The 19,030-nt window shown below is 40.2% G+C and overlaps 1 protein-coding gene across 1 annotated transcript in view; it reads right to left on the reverse strand.

The window, feature by feature from the left end:
* The window catches only part of LOC128810364 (von Willebrand factor D and EGF domain-containing protein-like), a 229,814-nt gene that overhangs the window by 153,950 nt on the left and 56,834 nt on the right, over nt 1–19,030 (reverse strand). The window contains exons 5-9 of the mRNA XM_053983162.1: nt 17,896–17,985; nt 16,512–16,647; nt 11,972–12,189; nt 8,847–8,920; nt 2,412–2,682 (exon numbers count right to left, since the gene is read on the reverse strand). Coding sequence (XP_053839137.1) covers nt 2,412–2,682; nt 8,847–8,920; nt 11,972–12,189; nt 16,512–16,647; nt 17,896–17,985 — 789 coding nt within the window. The remainder of the gene's footprint in view (nt 1–2,411; nt 2,683–8,846; nt 8,921–11,971; nt 12,190–16,511; nt 16,648–17,895; nt 17,986–19,030) is intronic.

The raw sequence follows: 19,030 nt of genomic DNA on the forward strand, positions 1-19,030 counted from the left end.
GTTAGCGATGGCAGAGGTAATTTAAGATCACTTAGAAACACTATAAATATTTATTTGTGCTATTATTTAGCTTGCTTTCAGATTCCATGGCATTAATATCTGATAGCATTACATAAATATATAACTCCATGAGTACTTTCTTCTTAAATTAATATTTGCATCCATTGAAGTTTTCTCAGTGGTAAGTTACCAGCTAATTTTTGAAGTGGCTACCATGACAATAAGGCCACCTTTGTGTCTTTCATATTAATAATTTCATAATAATAACTTTTTTTAGAGAAACTGCCGAGATTGAAAAATATCTTTTTTCCTGACAATTGTTTCATTTTCCAAGGCTGGATTATCCAGAAAATGATTGTGTTTTAAAGTGGATAAAGCAATTTTCTCATTAAAGGACTAGTGGTAGGCTTACACTGACCTTTAAAAGGAAAAAAAAAAACAACCTGGCAGGGTTCAAAACAAGAAGTAACTGTGTGGATAATGGATTTTTCAGATTGGTTTACTAACCAAATAATAAGAAGGAAAAAAAAAAAAAGCAAAAAGAAAATATCTGTTCAACTGATTTTTTTTTTTATTTGCTGTATTTTTACAGGTTAAAAAAACTATTTGAAAATTATCTGGGCCTGGAGAGGGAGTAGAAACTTACTACCCTGATAAGTAGCATTAATACTTTCTTTTTATCCAAAATTAAACATTTTAAGTTAATCTTAAAAAATACATTAGAGTTGCAAACATCTCATTATAATAATTTCAAAAGAACGATTTTCCTTTTTTAAGTGGCCCCTGCCTAAATATAATTTATTCATCCAAATAATGTCCTTTGTTTTCCTTTATTTTGGGTGGGGATTTTCTGGTCCCTTTGAAGTTCCTCACCATCAAATCTACTCATATCTGTGAAGGCGTAACAAGCTCATATTTTTATTCTCGTGCTTGAATCCAGAGTTTACTCAGAATTTGGCTTCACTAAATTTTAATTCTGCCCATTTTAGTTCCCCATTACTTCAGGCTTTTTCTAGAGGGCTGCATGTAAAACCCTTGCAATCAGAACTGCATGAGCTGCTTAGTCTTCTGCACTGTCCAGATTAATATTTCCAGGTGTGGATTTATTTTGGGAGTTTGGAGGGCTCTAACCCTTTCCCTTCCTGTTGCCTGGGGCAACGCATCCCAGCTGGATTTAATGCTGCTAATTGAGGCTTCAAAGAAGGTTTTTTGAGACCTCAGTCTGCAGAGTTATTTAGTGGCTGCCTGCTGGAAGCTGCCACTTTGCATGACCCAGCCCCATTCCAATCCTCCTTGAACGTTGTGGGAGCCAGTTCCTGAGCTGCATGAGGATAATGATGGACAAGTGCTGGGAGAATTGGGATGCACCCAGCTCGGTGGTGTGCTCAGGGATCTTGTTCACTGCTGCACAGTTCCTGTAGATTCCCACTCACGTCACAGCAGGATTCATATTGTGTCCCCAGTCTGCCCTGATTTGTTTCCCCGAGTTTTACCTCAGGTGTAAATGAGAATAGGGATTCCTTGCTAAGATTATCCTAGTAATAAAACAGTAATTATATTGCATTCAGTTGCAAAATGAAATGACAGCTTGATTCCTGCTTTTTCTGTATTCTATAATTAACAGACTTTCAATTACTACCTTCCTGAGGTCTATTCCAAGTGAGAGCACAAGGAGAGCCAAGCACAGGCACTTCCTGCATCATTCTGGCTCTGCTGCGGACGGATCTTCATCCAAAACATTTCATGGCAATAAATCTTGATGATACAGCTCTAGGATAAAATTATCTTCTTGACCATAATTTGTGGCTCTTTTCCTTACCAAAACCCCTGGTGCAGCCTGCTCTTATTTTTCTAGTGATTTCAGTATATTAGTGTGGATAAGCAATACTTATGCAAAGTAAGTTGTGGCCATATATTTGTTTAGGCAAATGCTTTATGTTACGGCAAATGTTGCACATTTACAGCCCATTTCCATAGCTTTTGGGGGCTCTCTGGATCTGACTAATAGTGTCTTACTGCTCCACTCAAAAACTCCATTACTCTGCTACCTGTGATCTTTCCTTGCATATTTATATCTTGAGCTCTGCAAAGAAATTTGCTTTATGTGATGTGGTTGGGTAGTGCCTGGCATAAGCAAACACGGAGTGGGCTGCCGTGCTGCAGAGAGTAAGCAGTGCTATCAGAGCTCCGCTGTGTCGCCAAGAAATTTCAAGAGGTATTTGTTCTGTTTTGTTTTACAGTTTGCTAAACCAACACTTTAACCCTGCCCCTCGTTTTGCAGTACATTTGGCTGGAGGCGCTCTAATGGCTTCAGATATTTTCGTAGCAACTTCATTGATAATTCAGAAATATCAAACGCGTGTTCTCAAAGCACAACCACCACAAGAGCGCTCAACCGTCCACGCACGTACTGTTATTTTCCTGCCTCCGTAGGACTTCAGGATTTTCACTTGTGGCGATGCCTCGGTGCTTTTGATGGTCAGCTGGGGCCCGCTGTCCTGAAAGTGGCCATTGCAGGTGTCCAGCACCACGGTGTCACCCCCTTCTCGTGCAGCCACCCCGCAGTTGCAGGCGGTGGCGGAGCGGTGGCCGCCACAATCCCACTGCCGGATGTACACCTCGAACGCCCGCGACTCGCTGCGGCACAGCAGGAACGTCCCGATTTTATGGCTGTCGTAGCGCCTGAACAGCCACAAAGAAACAAAACCAGACAGGGTTAGACGCCCTCAGCATGTACCTGTGTGTCGCCCAGGCCCCCAGCGGGTAATAATTAGCACTGGCTCCATGATTGCAGAAGGCTGATCAATTGCTTTATTAAATCATCCTATACTATATTATACTATACTCATTAGGAAACTCAGTATCCCTTACAGCCAGTCCGATACAGCTTTGACCTAATTGGTCAATTAATTTAAACACCATCCAGTGTCTAATTAAGAAATCACTTTTTGGTAAACAAATCTCCATGACACATTCTACATGCACACAACAGCAGGTGCAACAAGTGGAGATAAGAATTGTTTCTCATTCTTTTCTCTGATTTTCTCACAGCCTTGCCCAGGAAAATGCCTGGGAAAGTCTGTGCCTGCTCTCTGTGGCCAGAGAGCTGCTGCCACACCTGTGTCGGGTGTTTGCTGGCACTCATACTCCATAATTAGAGCAGAGTGCTGGCTGGCCTTGGAGGAGGGAAGAGCACACGTGGGGAAGAGTTTCTCTGGCTCTGTATCCAAGGGAACGCCGCGGCAGTTGTTAGCTGGAAGTGCATAAGAATTCCTGTGAAAAGCAGGAGTTGTGTCCCAGCTGCTGCCATGGCAATGGGCATAGATAAAAAAGGGTAAACATTTGATATAAAGCAAATGGGAAGAAGTTTCCTGCCTCCAGGTCTTAATAAATATATTTTGGTTCCAACTGGTTGCTTTTAGAGCACAATGTTCTTCAAAGGGAAATCAGTGCTCAAATAACCTCTTCTGTGACTAATCACCAAATTTTACAAGTCTGGCTGTGGTTAGGTAAAGGCTTCCAGTGAAAATCTGGGATTCTACTGAAAGCCAGCTAAAATGAAGTTTGTTCCTCCCCCTCAACGACTTGCCCCTAAGCACAACTTTCACACTCAGTGGATCAGCAGTCAGCACAAGCCAGCGTGGAGAGCAATTTAGGACTTTCATTCTTTCCTATAAGGAACGTCCCTGCTCCATCTGGGTGAAGCAAGAGCAGGATAAATTTAATAACTTTGCAAGTGTTTGGCCTCTGCATGAACCATCTGCAACCTCCGGGGTTTCTACAACAGAGGCCTGTGAGAGGATCCTTTTCTCCTTGTTCTTTGTGCTCTCACTCCATAAACTTGTCTCATTTTCATTCTCTTTTATTCTGTTATATAAAAGGATATAGTAGCCATATACTTAATATTTGTTGTTGATGTTTTCTCTCTATAAGCCAACAACTTCCATCTTTAAAAACAATGGATTATTCTGCTTTCTTTTAAGGCACTGTGATTAGGTTTAAACTAAATTTTAATGAAATTAACTAATATGGAAACTAAACTATAAGCTTATAATAATAAGCTTTATTATTTTCTACAATAAAAAACATTAAAAGGAATGTATAAAATGTTTCTACTAAGTAACAGGATTATTTTTTAAACAGTGCCATAAAAACATCCACATTGTTTCAGGCCATTAATGTTTCTTATGCAGAGGAACAAATGGCTTGCAAACTGTGACTTTTTCACATGTATATTTCTGTGTTTTGCTCCTCTTCAGAAAAAAAAGCCATAGATAACTTTGTAGCTTAAAACACAGTAAAAAATTTAAACTCCAGCTCCTTTTCTTTGATAGAAAAAAACATCTGACTTTATCTTTCATCTTGAAAAACTTAGGTTGGCCATAAAGTGATAAGATATTGAATGGTTCTGTTTCATCCTATTTTCTAATCAGATATATAAATCCTGTATTACACTGCATAGATGGTGCTGCTACAATTGATCAGAACTGAGGACAACATAAAAAATAGAAAATCTCTTTAAACCTCTAGTACTCGCTCCATTTGGATATCTTTGTGGGGGAGGAAGAGGATATTTTATGAGAGCAGCTTCCACAGTTTCCTTCTCCAGAATCAGTTTAGAAGGAGAGGTGTTTAAGGAGGCTGATGGGAAATCAGGCATCAGATTGGCTGTACCCAGACTAATCACGTCTGTCTGGTAAAGAAGGCTCTTTTTGCATATGCATATAAATGTCATTGCAGTCAGGGGAGCTATTTATTGCTTAATAATCACTGACAGTGGATCCAATCCAACCCTCCTGGAAGTCACTCTGAGTCCTTCAATTAAGTCATGGCATAGATTGCATAGCACATAACGAACCTGCACCGTGCCTAAATTAGAGCTTTCAGGCACCTTAGAATCAGTTGAATGGATAATTGGATGTAGTCAGGTAAACTTTTGTGATGTTTATACAACTGTAATTGTGATAATGATTCTTTGGACAACCTTGGAGTTGCCTGTAGTGCTAAATGCTTGAAGTAGGCTTAGAGCAGCTCTTGCACAAGGGAGTTCTGCGTGTTCTTTGTGAACCAGGCACCACTGTTTGTGTCTAAATCTCCCTCCAAAATGCACTTCCCCATCCTGCTTCCCTGATAGTCTGCAGCAATGGGCAGACTGGGTGAAAAGGGCTTCCCTCCCTCCCCCTCTGTGTGCTTAGATTGTTTTCCAAGGGGGGAAGCAAGTTCTTGTCCTGGCACAAAGTCATGGCTCGAGTTATGCTCTTTATCCAGTAATTACAAAACACTCCCGAGTGTTTGGTTATGGCAGTGAGCTTCTATAGAAATAATTTCTGTTGGTAAATCCTAAGAGAGGGACAGAAGGGGGTATAGACATATGTAAACAACTACGTCCTAGTAGTGTTCAATTAACTCACATCCTGCACTTCCTCTCCACCAAGCTGCACTTTACCTTTGTATTAATTCAGTGGTTTTTGTGGTCTTTTCTGAAAGTTTTCCACCACAGCTTTGCCACCAAATGATTTGATTTGTTGGCATGACACTCCAGGCTCCTTCTTTCTTTGCTTCTAGGAACTATTCCGTGGTAGGCTTGACCCTATGAAGAGCTGGGTGATGCTGAAGGATGTTATCTGCTTTCAAGCATGTTCATCCCATCACGTTGCTCTCAGAGCAGATGTTGGGTTGTATTCAGCAGGCACTGGATGCCTGGGGACAACTAAACTGCTGAAGACTATCAAAACCCCAGCACCTGGCAGGGCTACTCATGCCCAAGACTTAGCTGTGGGCTCCTGTGATGAAAGTCATTAAAGCCAACAGGCAAATGGTGCCATTTCCTTGGTGATAATATTGCTGGGATAATATAGATTAGTGTAAATTTTTGAGAAGTCTGAAAAATCTTTTAACCTTATTTTTTGTGAGGTAAAATGCAAAATAACATGAATGATGTATATAGTTCCCCAATCAAAAAAAAAAAAAAAAATTCCCTTTTTACTTTACCCTAAAAGGATTTTCTGCATATTTAGTTTTAAGCTAGTACTTCATACTTAAGAATCTGCGATTTATGGCATGAAAAGCTTTTATATTTATAATGTGCCATAACCAGTAATGAGGGCTATACTTTTGCTTTACCAGGCTTTCCCATTTGTTTAATTTAGAAGGTACTTTGCTATAAAAGGAAGTGCTCTCTCTGGATTTTAGCTGGTATAATTAACATTATTTCACATCTACGCTCCAATATACACAAATTGATTGTGCTTATGCTGTAAAATATGACACATTCTTCTTTGATTTTCAGTCACTGCCTTTGGTGAAAAGAATGAAAATATTGCAAGATAAATATTCCTATAGACATATATTAGCAGGAGGCACAGGAAAGGGGAGTGTTATTAAGGAGTGGGAGTTGGGTATTTCAGCTCTTTAATGAATAGCTAACTACCTCAGATGTAATGTGAGCTCACTATGTCAGATTAAAACCATTGGAAACATCACAATAGAAGTTAAAATTACATTGGAAGTGGCCATTTCAGTAAGAAAATTGTACTGCCAATAAGAAAAACACTTCCAGTCTTTTGTTTTTTGTACCATTTTTCAATTTTCCAAATTTGTTCAAATAAATATTTTTATTGAAGTTAAATTTTAAATTTTTAATGATTTTAGTTAAAATTTTGAAACCACAAAAAGGTTCTCATTTCAAACACATTTTTCCACCAGATTCCCTTCCATGAAAAAAAGGGGAATGCTTCCCTTCCAGACCTCTGTGTCAGCCTTTGCCTTCAGATTATAGTTTTGTACCAGGACAGAAGCAGGGATTGCTTTCCTCACTCCTTAAAGACAGAGCTTAAAAATCATTTGCTAACGTGGTAACAATTGTTTTGGATAGGCAGTCAGAGAAGTTGCTTAACTGATATGTAATAAGGTAGCCTAATCATTATAATAATTGAAAGAGAAATTATTTACAATAATAAATGGGAATATAAGTAGGAGTAATGGGACTGTGAAATGATGGGTAAGAAACTTGGCTGAATATCAAGAGCTGATACATCTTAGGGAAATAACCTAGTTATTGAGGTGGACGAAGCCCCATCAATGTGCCTCATTTAAAGCTGCACTGGACAGAGCACAAGGAAAAATGTGCAGCTTTTGAGGGGCCAAGCTGATCCTGGGTTTTTCCTCTTTTGAGTCTATGTGACTCTGAGGCAGGATGACACAGACAGGTGGGCTTTTCCAAACTCCCTGGATCAGAATAGAACATAAATTGCTTAGAAGCATTTCTGTGTGATATCAACAATAGGATTAAAAAATGAGTTATTCAAATAAAGTTGCTTTATTTGGTTTTAGACCTTTTTTCCCCATGGAAGCAATGTAAAAATGTGCTACATGGCTGGAAGTGTGTCCCCATTCCAAGAGGTATTTTTTCAGCTATTTATAACTCCCTAAACCCAAGAATCTGACAGATCACTGCCTGTTCCCAGCCTTAAATCAAAAGGGAGTATTTTAGAATATAAATGTATAGAGAGGTTTGAAATAATACTCAGATATAGTTTAATACCCCAGAGTTGAAATAATTGCAGCTACATGAGGTATGGGAATATCTTTGAACCTCTTGCAGCTCTAATGAAGCTTCCAATGAAAGAAAAGTACCCAAACTTGTATGAAACAAGTTTCTGGCCACATTTAAATGCTGTTCAGCAAAGCAGAAGGGGGACTGGGAAACCATGGATAAGCAGAGTTAATCTCCTCTCAGACTGCCCAACTTATGTGAAATCTTTGTTAGAAGCAGAAGTGTAACCTTTAATGGAGTCACTGCCTTTCTTACTCACAGTTCATCAACAGATTTCTCCAGCTTTGACATCATTTCAGATGCCACCTCCAGAGCATGTTGGACTGAAATTGGGATATCAGGATAGCAGAAATTCACGCCTGCTAAGCCCTTGTGGATGCTGTGCACCCAAAGTCATTGTCTGTGCCATCAGGAGGTTAATGGTGGAGTGACAAAATTGGAATGTCATCTGAAATATTTGCAACATTGGATGAAATGTGCCAGGTGCAAATTTAAAAAAATTTCAGTGATGCCAGTTAGCTGGGATAAACAGATTCATTAATGATTAGGGGCGTTAAATGTGGAAAAGTTCTATACAGTACAGGCTGTCAAACACAAGGCACCACTTTGGCTCAATAAGTCTTTAAGTAGCTTATTGCTGGGTAAATCAGGAGGACATTTGGACACTACAGGAGGATGTACAACTTTATTTTTGCATTCTTCTCCTGATATTTGACACTTATAATTTCTGTACTTTTTTTATCTAAGACATTAGAGCCATCCTTTTGGGGTTTTTCAGTTGTGTTTATGATTGTCAACTCCAGCTGGACATAAATCAGCACTGGAAACAGAAGAAATCAAGAGCATCCTTCTGATGAGTGCCTTTGCAGCAGATGTTGCTAAACTCCTGGGAGGGCTGTCCCTGTGTGCTGTGCTGCCCTGGTGACATAACACATCACTTGGGTGGCACTGGGCTGTCACTAACACAACGACTTGTGGTGTAGACACCCTCACAAAGCCACTAGTGATGGTTCTATTTGAAGAACATTTTGGAACCTGACCTTTGTCTTGTAGAAATTATTCAGACTCAAACCCATTGCTTCTCAAAGATTAATCCATTTCTAGTCCTCTTGTTAAAAGGAGTACACAGCTGGAAGGAAACCACTTGTGCTGTTGAAGGAGTACATTCCTCATTGTAAGAAAACCTGTTCAATGTTTTTTTGATATTCTAATGTAAACCCAAATGCATGCCACATCCAGAAACTGATAACTGCAGTAATTGAGCCAAATTATTTCAAAGTAAAATACTCACCATCCATCAAATGTGATAATGTGTGGATCAGTGAAAGAGTAGCAGTTCCCTGTTGGGAGGTCTCGAACTGTGACCTAGTTAAAATGAAATGTGTAATGAATACAGTCCACACAGCAGTTTTCCTTCATTACTGTTACTCACAAAACATTAGGGGCAGATTCACGGGTTAAGTACAAACTACAATCTGACATCTGAAACATGATTGCAGATGGGGACACAAAATAGGCTTCGCTTTCAAACAACAGAGTTTAATCATAGCCAATGAGGGAGTGCAAAGTGTTTCTGTTCATCTGATGTAATGTCTCCCTTTATTTGGGAAAAGCTGAAGCTTTTTTATTAAAACTTTTTGCTAAGGAGCAGATCATTCACTGAAATTACCAGAGAATAGAATGCTCATTACATTGTACTAATTTTAATGCCTGAAGTATGGTAAAAAGGTATGCTGTAATTAAGTAACATTAGCATGTTTTAGTAGTAGCTGCCTGTCCCCTAATTTGACCTCAGATTTCCCATTACAGCATCCCAATGGCTGATTTATCTATTTGATGTGGATATTGATCAGATATTGATGAGGAGGCTCCAAACCACAGTGCTTTAAGTATGTGGGTGAAACAGGAAAGAATCTATTACAGCTACAGGGATCTTCATCTGCATCAGCCCTTGACTGCTTGGCACCAGCTGGGTCACAGAGGAGCTGTGAGAGCCCTGATACCCTGCAGGGAGCAGATGTGCCTGCAGAAGCCAGAGGCAGGGCTCTGCAGCTGTAACACCCGAATCTCAGGCAGTTCTGGGCCCACTTTGCCAGCTCTGCTCAAGAGGGTGTTTTTTGAATGGCTGAGTGCTCTGCTGACCAGTTCCCAAAAATGCAGGACTGGGTTGTGCAGTGATTTGTGATATGAAGAGCTCCCAGTCATACTGGTGGGAGTGATGGAGTGTTATGGTTTTCCATTATCCATCCTGACAGACTGATTTCTCGGCCAGGGCTGTTAATTCTTTGCTCCCTCCTTGCCCAAGCGGAGTCCAGAGGTGCATTTCAGTTAGTTCTACCAGGATCCATGGAGCAGGGAAGAAGGATGGCTGCTATATCCCTGTGCAGTCTTTCAGTGACAAAGCAGAACCTGGCTTTTGGGAACAGGACTGAAATTAAATAAATGAATTAGAGGGTGAAGATAGAACTTCAGTTCACCTACGGCAATACATCATCTGTATTTCAAAATGCCCCTTAACCATGACACAGAAACACTTAGATGCCCACCTGTGTCTGGCACACCAAACTTTTAGAATGATGGTCTTGAGGACTGAAAAAATTAACCCCTCTTTGAACAACTTTTTGATCTGGTGTCAGCTGTATCATTTGGATTTACTGTGTGATATGAAGTGTCTTAGAATTTTCCCCTTTTCTCCTCAGACTCACACTTCCTAAGTCAAAGATTAGCACAAACAAATCCATGTGGCCCTTCCTGCTCTGCTCCTTCTTTCATGATGCCATCAGAAGACACAATTCCTGGTTGGAGGCAGGAGTAGTTTGCTGAGGAAATCCCATTTACAGGTATCTAGGTGTGTCAGGATGTTCTGCCCACCATTTCTGTTCAATTTTCAGATAAATCAAAAATATCTGAAAAAGTCAGAAGGATTAAAGATTACGTGGATTTTAATACATGGAGTTTTTCTTGCTATGTTGCAAGAACTATGTTACATTAAGGCGTCTAATTAACTACAAAGCAGCAACGGGAAAATGGGGGGGAGGGAAGTATTGTCTATTATGTTTCCATAGATCAAGTTTTAACAGAGATAAATGGAATTTATTATTAAAATTGATTTATTCAATTTCACACTTGATGCATCTTCATATTTTAATGAAAGCATTTGTAATTTCAAGAAAAAAATATGAGTGTATGAGTGCACGATGCTGAATTAGCTGCAATTTCTGGTTTAAGAATCTTAAAAAGAAGCCAGTTCTGGAGATGAAATGTTATACACCCATGCTAGGCATTTTACCTTTGAAGACAAACATTCTTTTGGTCCAGTTTAATATTATTCTCTCATGACAAAATCCACAAAAATTAGGGCAGGGAATTTGTGGATTTCACTGGGGGGTTGTTTTCAGTTACTTAAGATATGCCAGCTTGGATATGCCCCTACTCTGAGAAATTTAGCTCAGTCAAATCTGTGCTCCGGTTAATTTTTTGGGGCAGTGGGATTACAGCTCTCAAACCTCCCAGCTGAGGTCCTGAAATAACTTCATGGAGAAAGGGCTGGTTCTTGCTTGTTCTTGCTCACCACATTTCTTTAGCCAGGCTTTCTACAGGGAAAGTGTGGCTTGCCTTCCTGATTGCTTTTTTTTTTGTTTTTTTTTTTTTTTTGGACATTTTGTAGTGGTATAAATGAGGAGATGGAGCAGCCACACGTGTCATCAAAAGTGTCCTGGCAATTCATAGCATAGTCACAAATTAAACATGGCACTGCTGAATCCCCTTCTCCTCTCTCCTTTCTGAGGCTCTGCCTTTCCTCTGCTTTTTCAGAAAATGTTCTCCAAACCCTCAGTTTTCCCCTCTCTCCTTCTCAAAAAGGTGTTAGTTCTCTAACCCATGTTTTCCCACTTCCCTTTTCCAGTGGACAGAAGCACTCCTGGTAACTCTGTGTTCCAGCTCTTGGCTTTACTGATGGGCTGACTAATAATCAAAACTAAATCTGTCAAATCACAGGGAATTCCACATTAATTTTCTTGGTGTGTAAAGTGACTGTTTTGCTTTATTGTGCTGACAGAGGGCAGGGTTAGATCAGATATTAGAAAAAAAATCTTTATTGTGAGGATGGGGAGGCCTTGGCACAGGGTGCCCAAAGAAGCTGTGACTGCCCCTTCCCTGGAAGTGTCCAAGGCCAGGTTGGATGGGGCTTAGAGCAACCTGGGACAGTGGAAGATGTCCCTGCCCATGGCAGGGGGTGGAACTGGATTGTCATTAAGGTCCCTTCCAACCCAAACCATTATAACAATCATCCTAAATTTTTATTTTCTTTGGAAAAGAATGGGAAAAAAATAAAATAAAAAAAAAGGAAATAAGAAAATAAAATAAAAGACACTCATTTAGATTTGCCACATTTTCCAACTGATTTCAGGACCTAACCTTCACATCCCTGGGTGTGTAAGCCCTCCAGAGCAAATCCCTGGGTGCGGCTGGCTGAGCGCTGATGCGGCTGACGCGGTTCCCGTCCTGCGCGAAGTCCGTCACGGCTGTCACTGTCACCGTGGCTGCTGCACAGCTGCTCCCCGAGCAGGGCTCCGGCAGCAGATCCACCTGGCAGGCCGAGAGGGCGATGTCTGGGGGCCCTGGGACCTGGCTGCCTGGAGTGAACACCAACACAGAGTCTGACAAGAGTCACCCAAAGTGCCGCCCCTACCCCGTGTTCTGTTCAACACAAACGCTTCTCGTTCCAGGACACACACGCCTTGGGTCTTAGGTTGAAAGATTTAGCTGGGGTGTGCATTCTATTTGTCATGTGTCAGAGGTGGGGCAGTTGTCTTCGGTTCATTTGGCAGTTTTCTTTATCACTTCCACAAACCAATCCTCCCTCCAGGAGATCTCTTCTGTTCATGGCCAGGGAGTGTCCTTGCATGGCTGAGGAAATTTCATCATCCCATGGGGAGAGGCTCTGCCCAGGGGAGGAGCCAAGCATTCCTACCTGGATACAATCTGACTCCTGCAACACCACAGCAGCCTTTGCTCACTGCGTTCCCAGTGGAGCAGCTTTCTTCTCCACTGCATTACCAGAGGAAGACAAGGCCCATCTCCAGCAGCCCTGGAGCTTCAGAGGAAAACTCCAGCCTTGTCCAGGATCCCTGCTCCAGCAGAAGCACAGCTGGCACTGCAGGAGGGCTGAGCCACCATGGAATGGGACTGCTGCCACCACCCTGACCCACAGGCTGCCAGGGCATGTTCTGACTCTGGCAGGGTTGTTTTGTATTACTGCATTTTAAATTTTTTTTTTATTTTCTTCCCTAGTAAAGAACTGTTATTCCTATTCCCATATCTTTGCCTGAGAGCCCCCTTAATTTCAAAATTGTAATAATTTGGAGGGAGGGGGTTTACATTTTCCATTTCAAGGAAGGCTCCTGCCTTCCTTAGCAGACACCTGGCTTTTCAAACCAAGACAACTTGGAACCACATGGGCTGTGCATGAAGACAGTTGTGACTGACTGAATCTGGCATCCCTCTGCACTCTTCACTGTGCTGCTTTTTTATCCCCAAAGTTTACTAAAATCTCAGTGGTGTCTATTTTCCCACAGGTGCTAATATTTCTGGGACAATGGTGTTATCTTTATGGGTCCATGCCCAGTGAATGAAGACAAGTCATTCTCACAACAAAGAAAGAGATGAATCTGTGTTTCTGGAAAACAATTCTCTTTCACTGTCTGGAGTATAAGGAGGTAACTGCTGGGAGTTATTTAATTTAAAATATACAGGTGTTTTGATGTGAAAAGGGAGGGTTCTCGAGTAAGTTTTTGGTGAACTATGGATCCACAACAGCAAGGCAAATGCAGCAGGTCTGTATTTGTATTTTTTGGCTTAGTTATGTTATGGTGTTTTGCTTCCCAGTCTGTAAAATGATGATAGTTTTATTTGTATCCTTCACAGAAGTACTGTGCTGATAAATTCACTAAAAAATGAGGAAAAATAATAAGCTATGGAGATACTGGCTATGTCAGCTTCTGCGGTGGGTAGAGAAATCATGTGTGGTGACAAAATCAGTGTGACAATGGCACTGCACATCATATCTTTCCTAAAGAGCCCTCTACACACAGCCAGAATGGCAGCGTCCACTTCTCTCAGATCCTGACCCTTTCTGCTGAGGTCTCAGATAAAGGGCAAACCTGGATTTTTATTTCCATAGGTGTGTTTTCCCATACACACGCCAAATTATGACAGCATTTAGTTCTGAGCCATCTGCTCTGCACTATATTCAGTGTGCATTTTCTTCTAAAGAAGCCACTCAAGCTTTCACAAATCCTTTGGTTGATAGGAAATGAAACTGTGGTCCCACTGAAGCCAGTCAGAATCTAAATGCTGGTTTCATGACTTACAGTGCTTCTTGAGGAATACTTAGTTTTCTGTCCCAGACTGCTAATTATCACCAGATAAGAATAAAGTTCTAGAAATGGTGGCCATAAATTTAATCTGAGATGAAAAGAAGTGATTTTCTGATATTAAAATAAGTGATTTTTATACCATTCTTTCCATTTGTAGAATTGCTTAATAATTTCTAGAGATGGCATTAAGGAATTTTAAGGTGGCATTTCTAACACAAGCAAATAATCACTGTGTTATTCCTTATGGAAAAATCTCATGAAATATAATATAAATTAACCCTGTACAGTACTATGGAAACTGAACTAAAATCTACAGATATTAATGACATATTATCTTTCATATCAAATCCTTAAAGGCCACCTCACCTCACATCTTATAGAAAAGTCCTGGCTCATTTTCAAGGTTCTTGATTCAATTAAATTGGAGGTTTCCATGAGGAATAGTTATTGCCATTACAGCCCCATGAGCTGTGCTCAAAACCCAGAACAAAAGTTTAAAATCAAAGAAAATCATCTTGTCAAAATAGTAGCGATAAACTTAACAGAAGCCGAACTCCAGTGGCTCTGCTGTGCCTTGGCATTCATTATGATATTGTCTGAACTTGGAGAGATATTTCTGTGCTTGTAATTAGCTTTCTTATCACTTATTCCCTACATAATTAGCACAACAGTGTAGTTATATGGATTCAGTCAGACAAGGAGCTTGTCAGTTAATTTATTCAGTATAAACGAATCGCAGCTAAAATGGTTTTTATTTTTAATTTCCAGCACTGTGGCCAGCACACATTTTTCAGAAGCCCGCAGTGTTCCTTCAGATAAACTAATGGACCCTAAAGACAATAAAGGCTCAGAGCAAATGTGGTTGTGCAGACACCCAGCAGCAGATCCTCAGCCTTAAGTATATATAGATAGCTCAGTAGATAACAGCCCGAGTGTCATCGCAGGAAATAGCCTCAGGATGGAGCAACCAAGGGCTAGAGCTGGCTTTAGTTTAAGCTGCAGAAATGAGTTGATCTAAACTAACAGAAATTTTCCACTTCAGTGACAACTTCCTTCAAACACGAGTTAATTGGACGAGCTGTGCCTTCCTCCTGGCACCTCTTGGCACCAACACATCAAGCCCATTGACAGCTTAGAAACAGAACTGCTTCTGCAAGTCGTGTATCCTCTTTTTCTTCCAGTCAAGTGCACATTGTGGGACTGGAAGAGACCTTGGTGAGGGGTCAGTCTCAGTCCAATGTGCTGAGCTCAGCCTCCCCCACCTGAGAGCTCTTGGCCAATGCTCTCAGTGTCAGATTCTGAAAGCCTTGATGGATGCCTGAGTTAAACAGATGGCCTTGACTGGGACTAATTCCTATCTGATCCTATCTGATCCTCAGTATCTGAGGTGCTTGGGGTCTGTGGGGATGTCCCAGCACACACCAGCCCCATCCCTCAGTGTGAGGAAGCCTTTCCTCTGCCTGGCTCTGCCTGGATTTCCAAGGAAATCCGTTCCCATGAGCTCAGAGGATGTTTTCCTGACGGAGCAGCCCAGACTCCAAGCCAAGAGCAGTGTGTAGAACAGAGCAGCACTGAGCCATGGAGAAATGCAAAGTGCTTCATGTACGAGAGCCAACACAGCTGCTGGAACCATAAGGTGCTGCTCAGTTTAAGTTCATTGTGTTATGATACCATTTAAATTATTTTTCTTTCTTCTGTCTAAGCACTTGGCTGATGGTGAGGAGAGCTAGGAAAGGGAATCAAAAAGAGAAAAATATCAGGACCTATCTGGGTTTTGCCAATATTTTTTAGAGCTGGCTTTCTGTGGGTAGAGAAACTGCAGCTGTAATCCTGTCTCTAAACATTTCTCTTGTTGAGTCACTTAAGGAAGAGAAACAAGTGACTTGTTAGAAAAAAGCTTGGGTGCTTTATTTAGTGCAAATGGAAAGTAAATACCTACGTGCCACCCTTAGGCAGGAAGGGAATTCCACCTGATTGACCTGAAGAGAGCATTTACTGAATAAAAGGGCAAGAGTTTTCTCAGTGACATTGTCAAGGTTTTAAAGTTCATAAATAAAAAAAAAACTAAATGTTTAGAAAGAGAATAATACATAAGCACAAGAATGATTTTTTCCTTCTGTATTAAGACAAAAACTATAAGCCAGCAAAAGAAAGAAAAAAGGATTCACTATGCATTTACTGAATAATAAATCTGCAGGGGAGCTTTTTATTGATAATTAATGAAATTGTTCTACCTAAGAACATTCCTGCTACAAGAAAACCTTAAAAATGGAATTTTACTCTCCTGGAATTTAAAATAAGTTCTTTTACTCTCAGTTATTTCATCCGTAAATCTCAACAGACTACTGTTCAGGTTATTGCTAGTTAGATTTATGGCTTTAGGGTTTTTTTCTCTCAAAAATCTGTCAGATATAATCAGCTGTTTTATTTTGCAGATAAAAATATGGCCGAGTTGCTGATTATATGGCTTCTGCCCTTTGGTGTTATTTATATATTATATTTTCTATTAGAATTCATTGTAACTTAAATACTGGAAGAAGTAATCACATTGATTTGATGTCAATATGTAAAACTCTTACCCAAGTCCTCAGTACTTAGTTGCAAAGTCATTTTACAGGAATCATCCTGCCCAGGACAGGCAATGGGTACTGTGCTCAGGACAGTCAAAACATGCTCCTTGCCATCCTCTGCAATTTCTAGTGATTCTGGCAAAAACTGGAAATAAGAAAACAACTTTTAAGATAATTTTGACAAGCAAGAGTGATGACAGATTAATCAGGCATTGCGGACATCTATGAAGTCTGAAGTGGTTTTAACCAATTATTAAGATATATGATTACTTTCAAAATAATAATCATCTTTATCATAATCTCCTTAATAATAATAAATTTTGCAATAGTGATCTTCAACTTTGTAAGGTAATGTTGCTGTTTACATACTTTAACATAAATTTTTGGCAATTAAGAAAATGTTTTCAGTTCCCATATATAATGTGTAATTGCTTCTCATCTCCAAATCAGAAAGCCAAGCCAGCCTTTATTAAGCTTGAGAATAATACTGTGGAATTTATTTAATTTTTAATATCTCTGGTTTAAAGGAGCTCCTACCCCAGTGCAGTAGGAGAAATACCATGGCATAAAGTCTGGCATAACCTCATGGTCATGGACTCCAAGTTTGTAGTCTGCACCAGGTGCAAAACAAGGGCAATTTTTCACCAATTCCCCTTCCCCGCTATGGCAGGAAGAAGAATTGCTCTGCACATAGAATATTACAGGTTTGGAGACCCCTCCCCAGGGGCAGAGCTGGGGTTGTGCCTTTTCTCTCTGCCCATTGTCCTGTGAAAAGAGCAGAGACAGCATTCAGGGCAAGTTGGAAATGGGAATTTCCACTCCCGGGAAAATTCTGACATTTAAAAAAATTCCTCAGAAGGTGTTCTTCAGATACCACACAGAATAGGCTGCCAGATGTTTGAAACCCCTTTCATGGAGGCATGAACACTCAGAAGATCCCAAAATATCCTGGGCTGCCAAACTGACAGCCTAATCCTTGAGTGGGATTAGACCTGGTCCTTGCACTCAGTGTGAATTTATCTTCAGCAACTTCTCTTTTGTAATGCCTGACTGTAACAAGATCATGGAGAAAAAAATCATATTTTGTCTTCACTTTTCTCTGGTTTAGTTACAACAGAATTGTGCATCCTTGCAGGTTTGTAGGTGTGTTTTCCCATCACACAAAACCCCCAGAGCTGTTCAGGGCACATTTACTAGCAATTTGCTCATACTTTGTGGCACATCAGTGTCCACACGTGCACACGGTGCCAGTGGTGCTTCAGGGTGTTTTACAGACAAACTGAAAGCCATTTTCTCAAAGTGAACAGCACTGCTTGTGATGATCAGGACTAATATTTCCTCATCATGACTTTCAAATATTCCCTAGTCAGTGACTCAGGGCCATGGGTGTTACCTTAATCCCAGCATAGAAACCTTTGCTGTCCTCAGGCAGTGACTGCTGCTCAGGAGTGCCCCTCCTAAAAGCTGTGACAGTGCAAAAGACCTGTAATAAATGAATAGACAGCACGTGCTATAGCATTTCTAGAATAACAGTTGTATAATTATGCATCTTCCTGTTGCTTAGAGTTTTTAAGCTTTCATTCTACTGCTGAGATATAATTTGGAGATTTAGGCTTTGAGAATATTTATGTGTAAATTTTGAGATTTGGAAGAATTTTTGATGCATTTAATAAGCAAAGAAGTGTGCCTTTTGTCTCAACAATTAATAACATTTTATACTTACAATGTGTTTTCTTCTGCAGTTTTTAAACATCTCAGTTTGTGATTTTGCGTCATTTTACTGAGGAAGAATTATATTGTTCATAGATGTCACTGTCAGAATTCAGACATTTGCTCTTGGGATCCCAGACTCAAGTCTGTCCATTGGATCAAGTATCTTTTCTCTGTACCACGTTTGTAAGCATTTCATTTTAAAATTTAAATTTGTTTGACAGTCATCCAGTCTCAGAAACTTTGTCAGCAATAAGAGAAGCTTCTTTTTTTTTCCCCTTACTGTTTTATAAAAGATGATGCAGATGTGCCTACAGGGTTTATATTGTATTAAGGAAAAGAAGAAAATTCACCCAAATAAAAACTCCTCCAAACACAATGTACCAGGACACTTATGTTGTATTCCTAGCACAGCCACACAACTTTTATCTCTGCTGAGCCCGCACACCATCTGCCAACTTAATGTTTCATTGGTTTCAGAAAAACCAAATTGCAAAAATCATTTCTAGGATCATGAGATTAAAATACAGAAATTTTCCTTAAAGCAAATGACAATAGACTCTGAAACTGTAGTTCTGAATATTTTTTTTTTTAGTCTTCTTGGAAATGGAATAACAGATTGTGACATATTAAATCAAATTCCAGATACTCAGATGACATGTTTATAGCTGCTGCCTTTTTTAAGCCTCAAGTAACCCACAAAGAATAACGGGACCAATCCAATTTATTTTCCATTATAACAAATGCTTTTGGGTAGATTTTCCAGTATCACTCACTGGCCATGCTGATGCCTGTAGCTCTCACCTGCTCGCTCAGGC

This window comes from Vidua macroura, chromosome 7 (genome assembly GCF_024509145.1).
Source record: "Vidua macroura isolate BioBank_ID:100142 chromosome 7, ASM2450914v1, whole genome shotgun sequence".
NCBI lineage: Eukaryota > Metazoa > Chordata > Aves > Passeriformes > Viduidae > Vidua > Vidua macroura.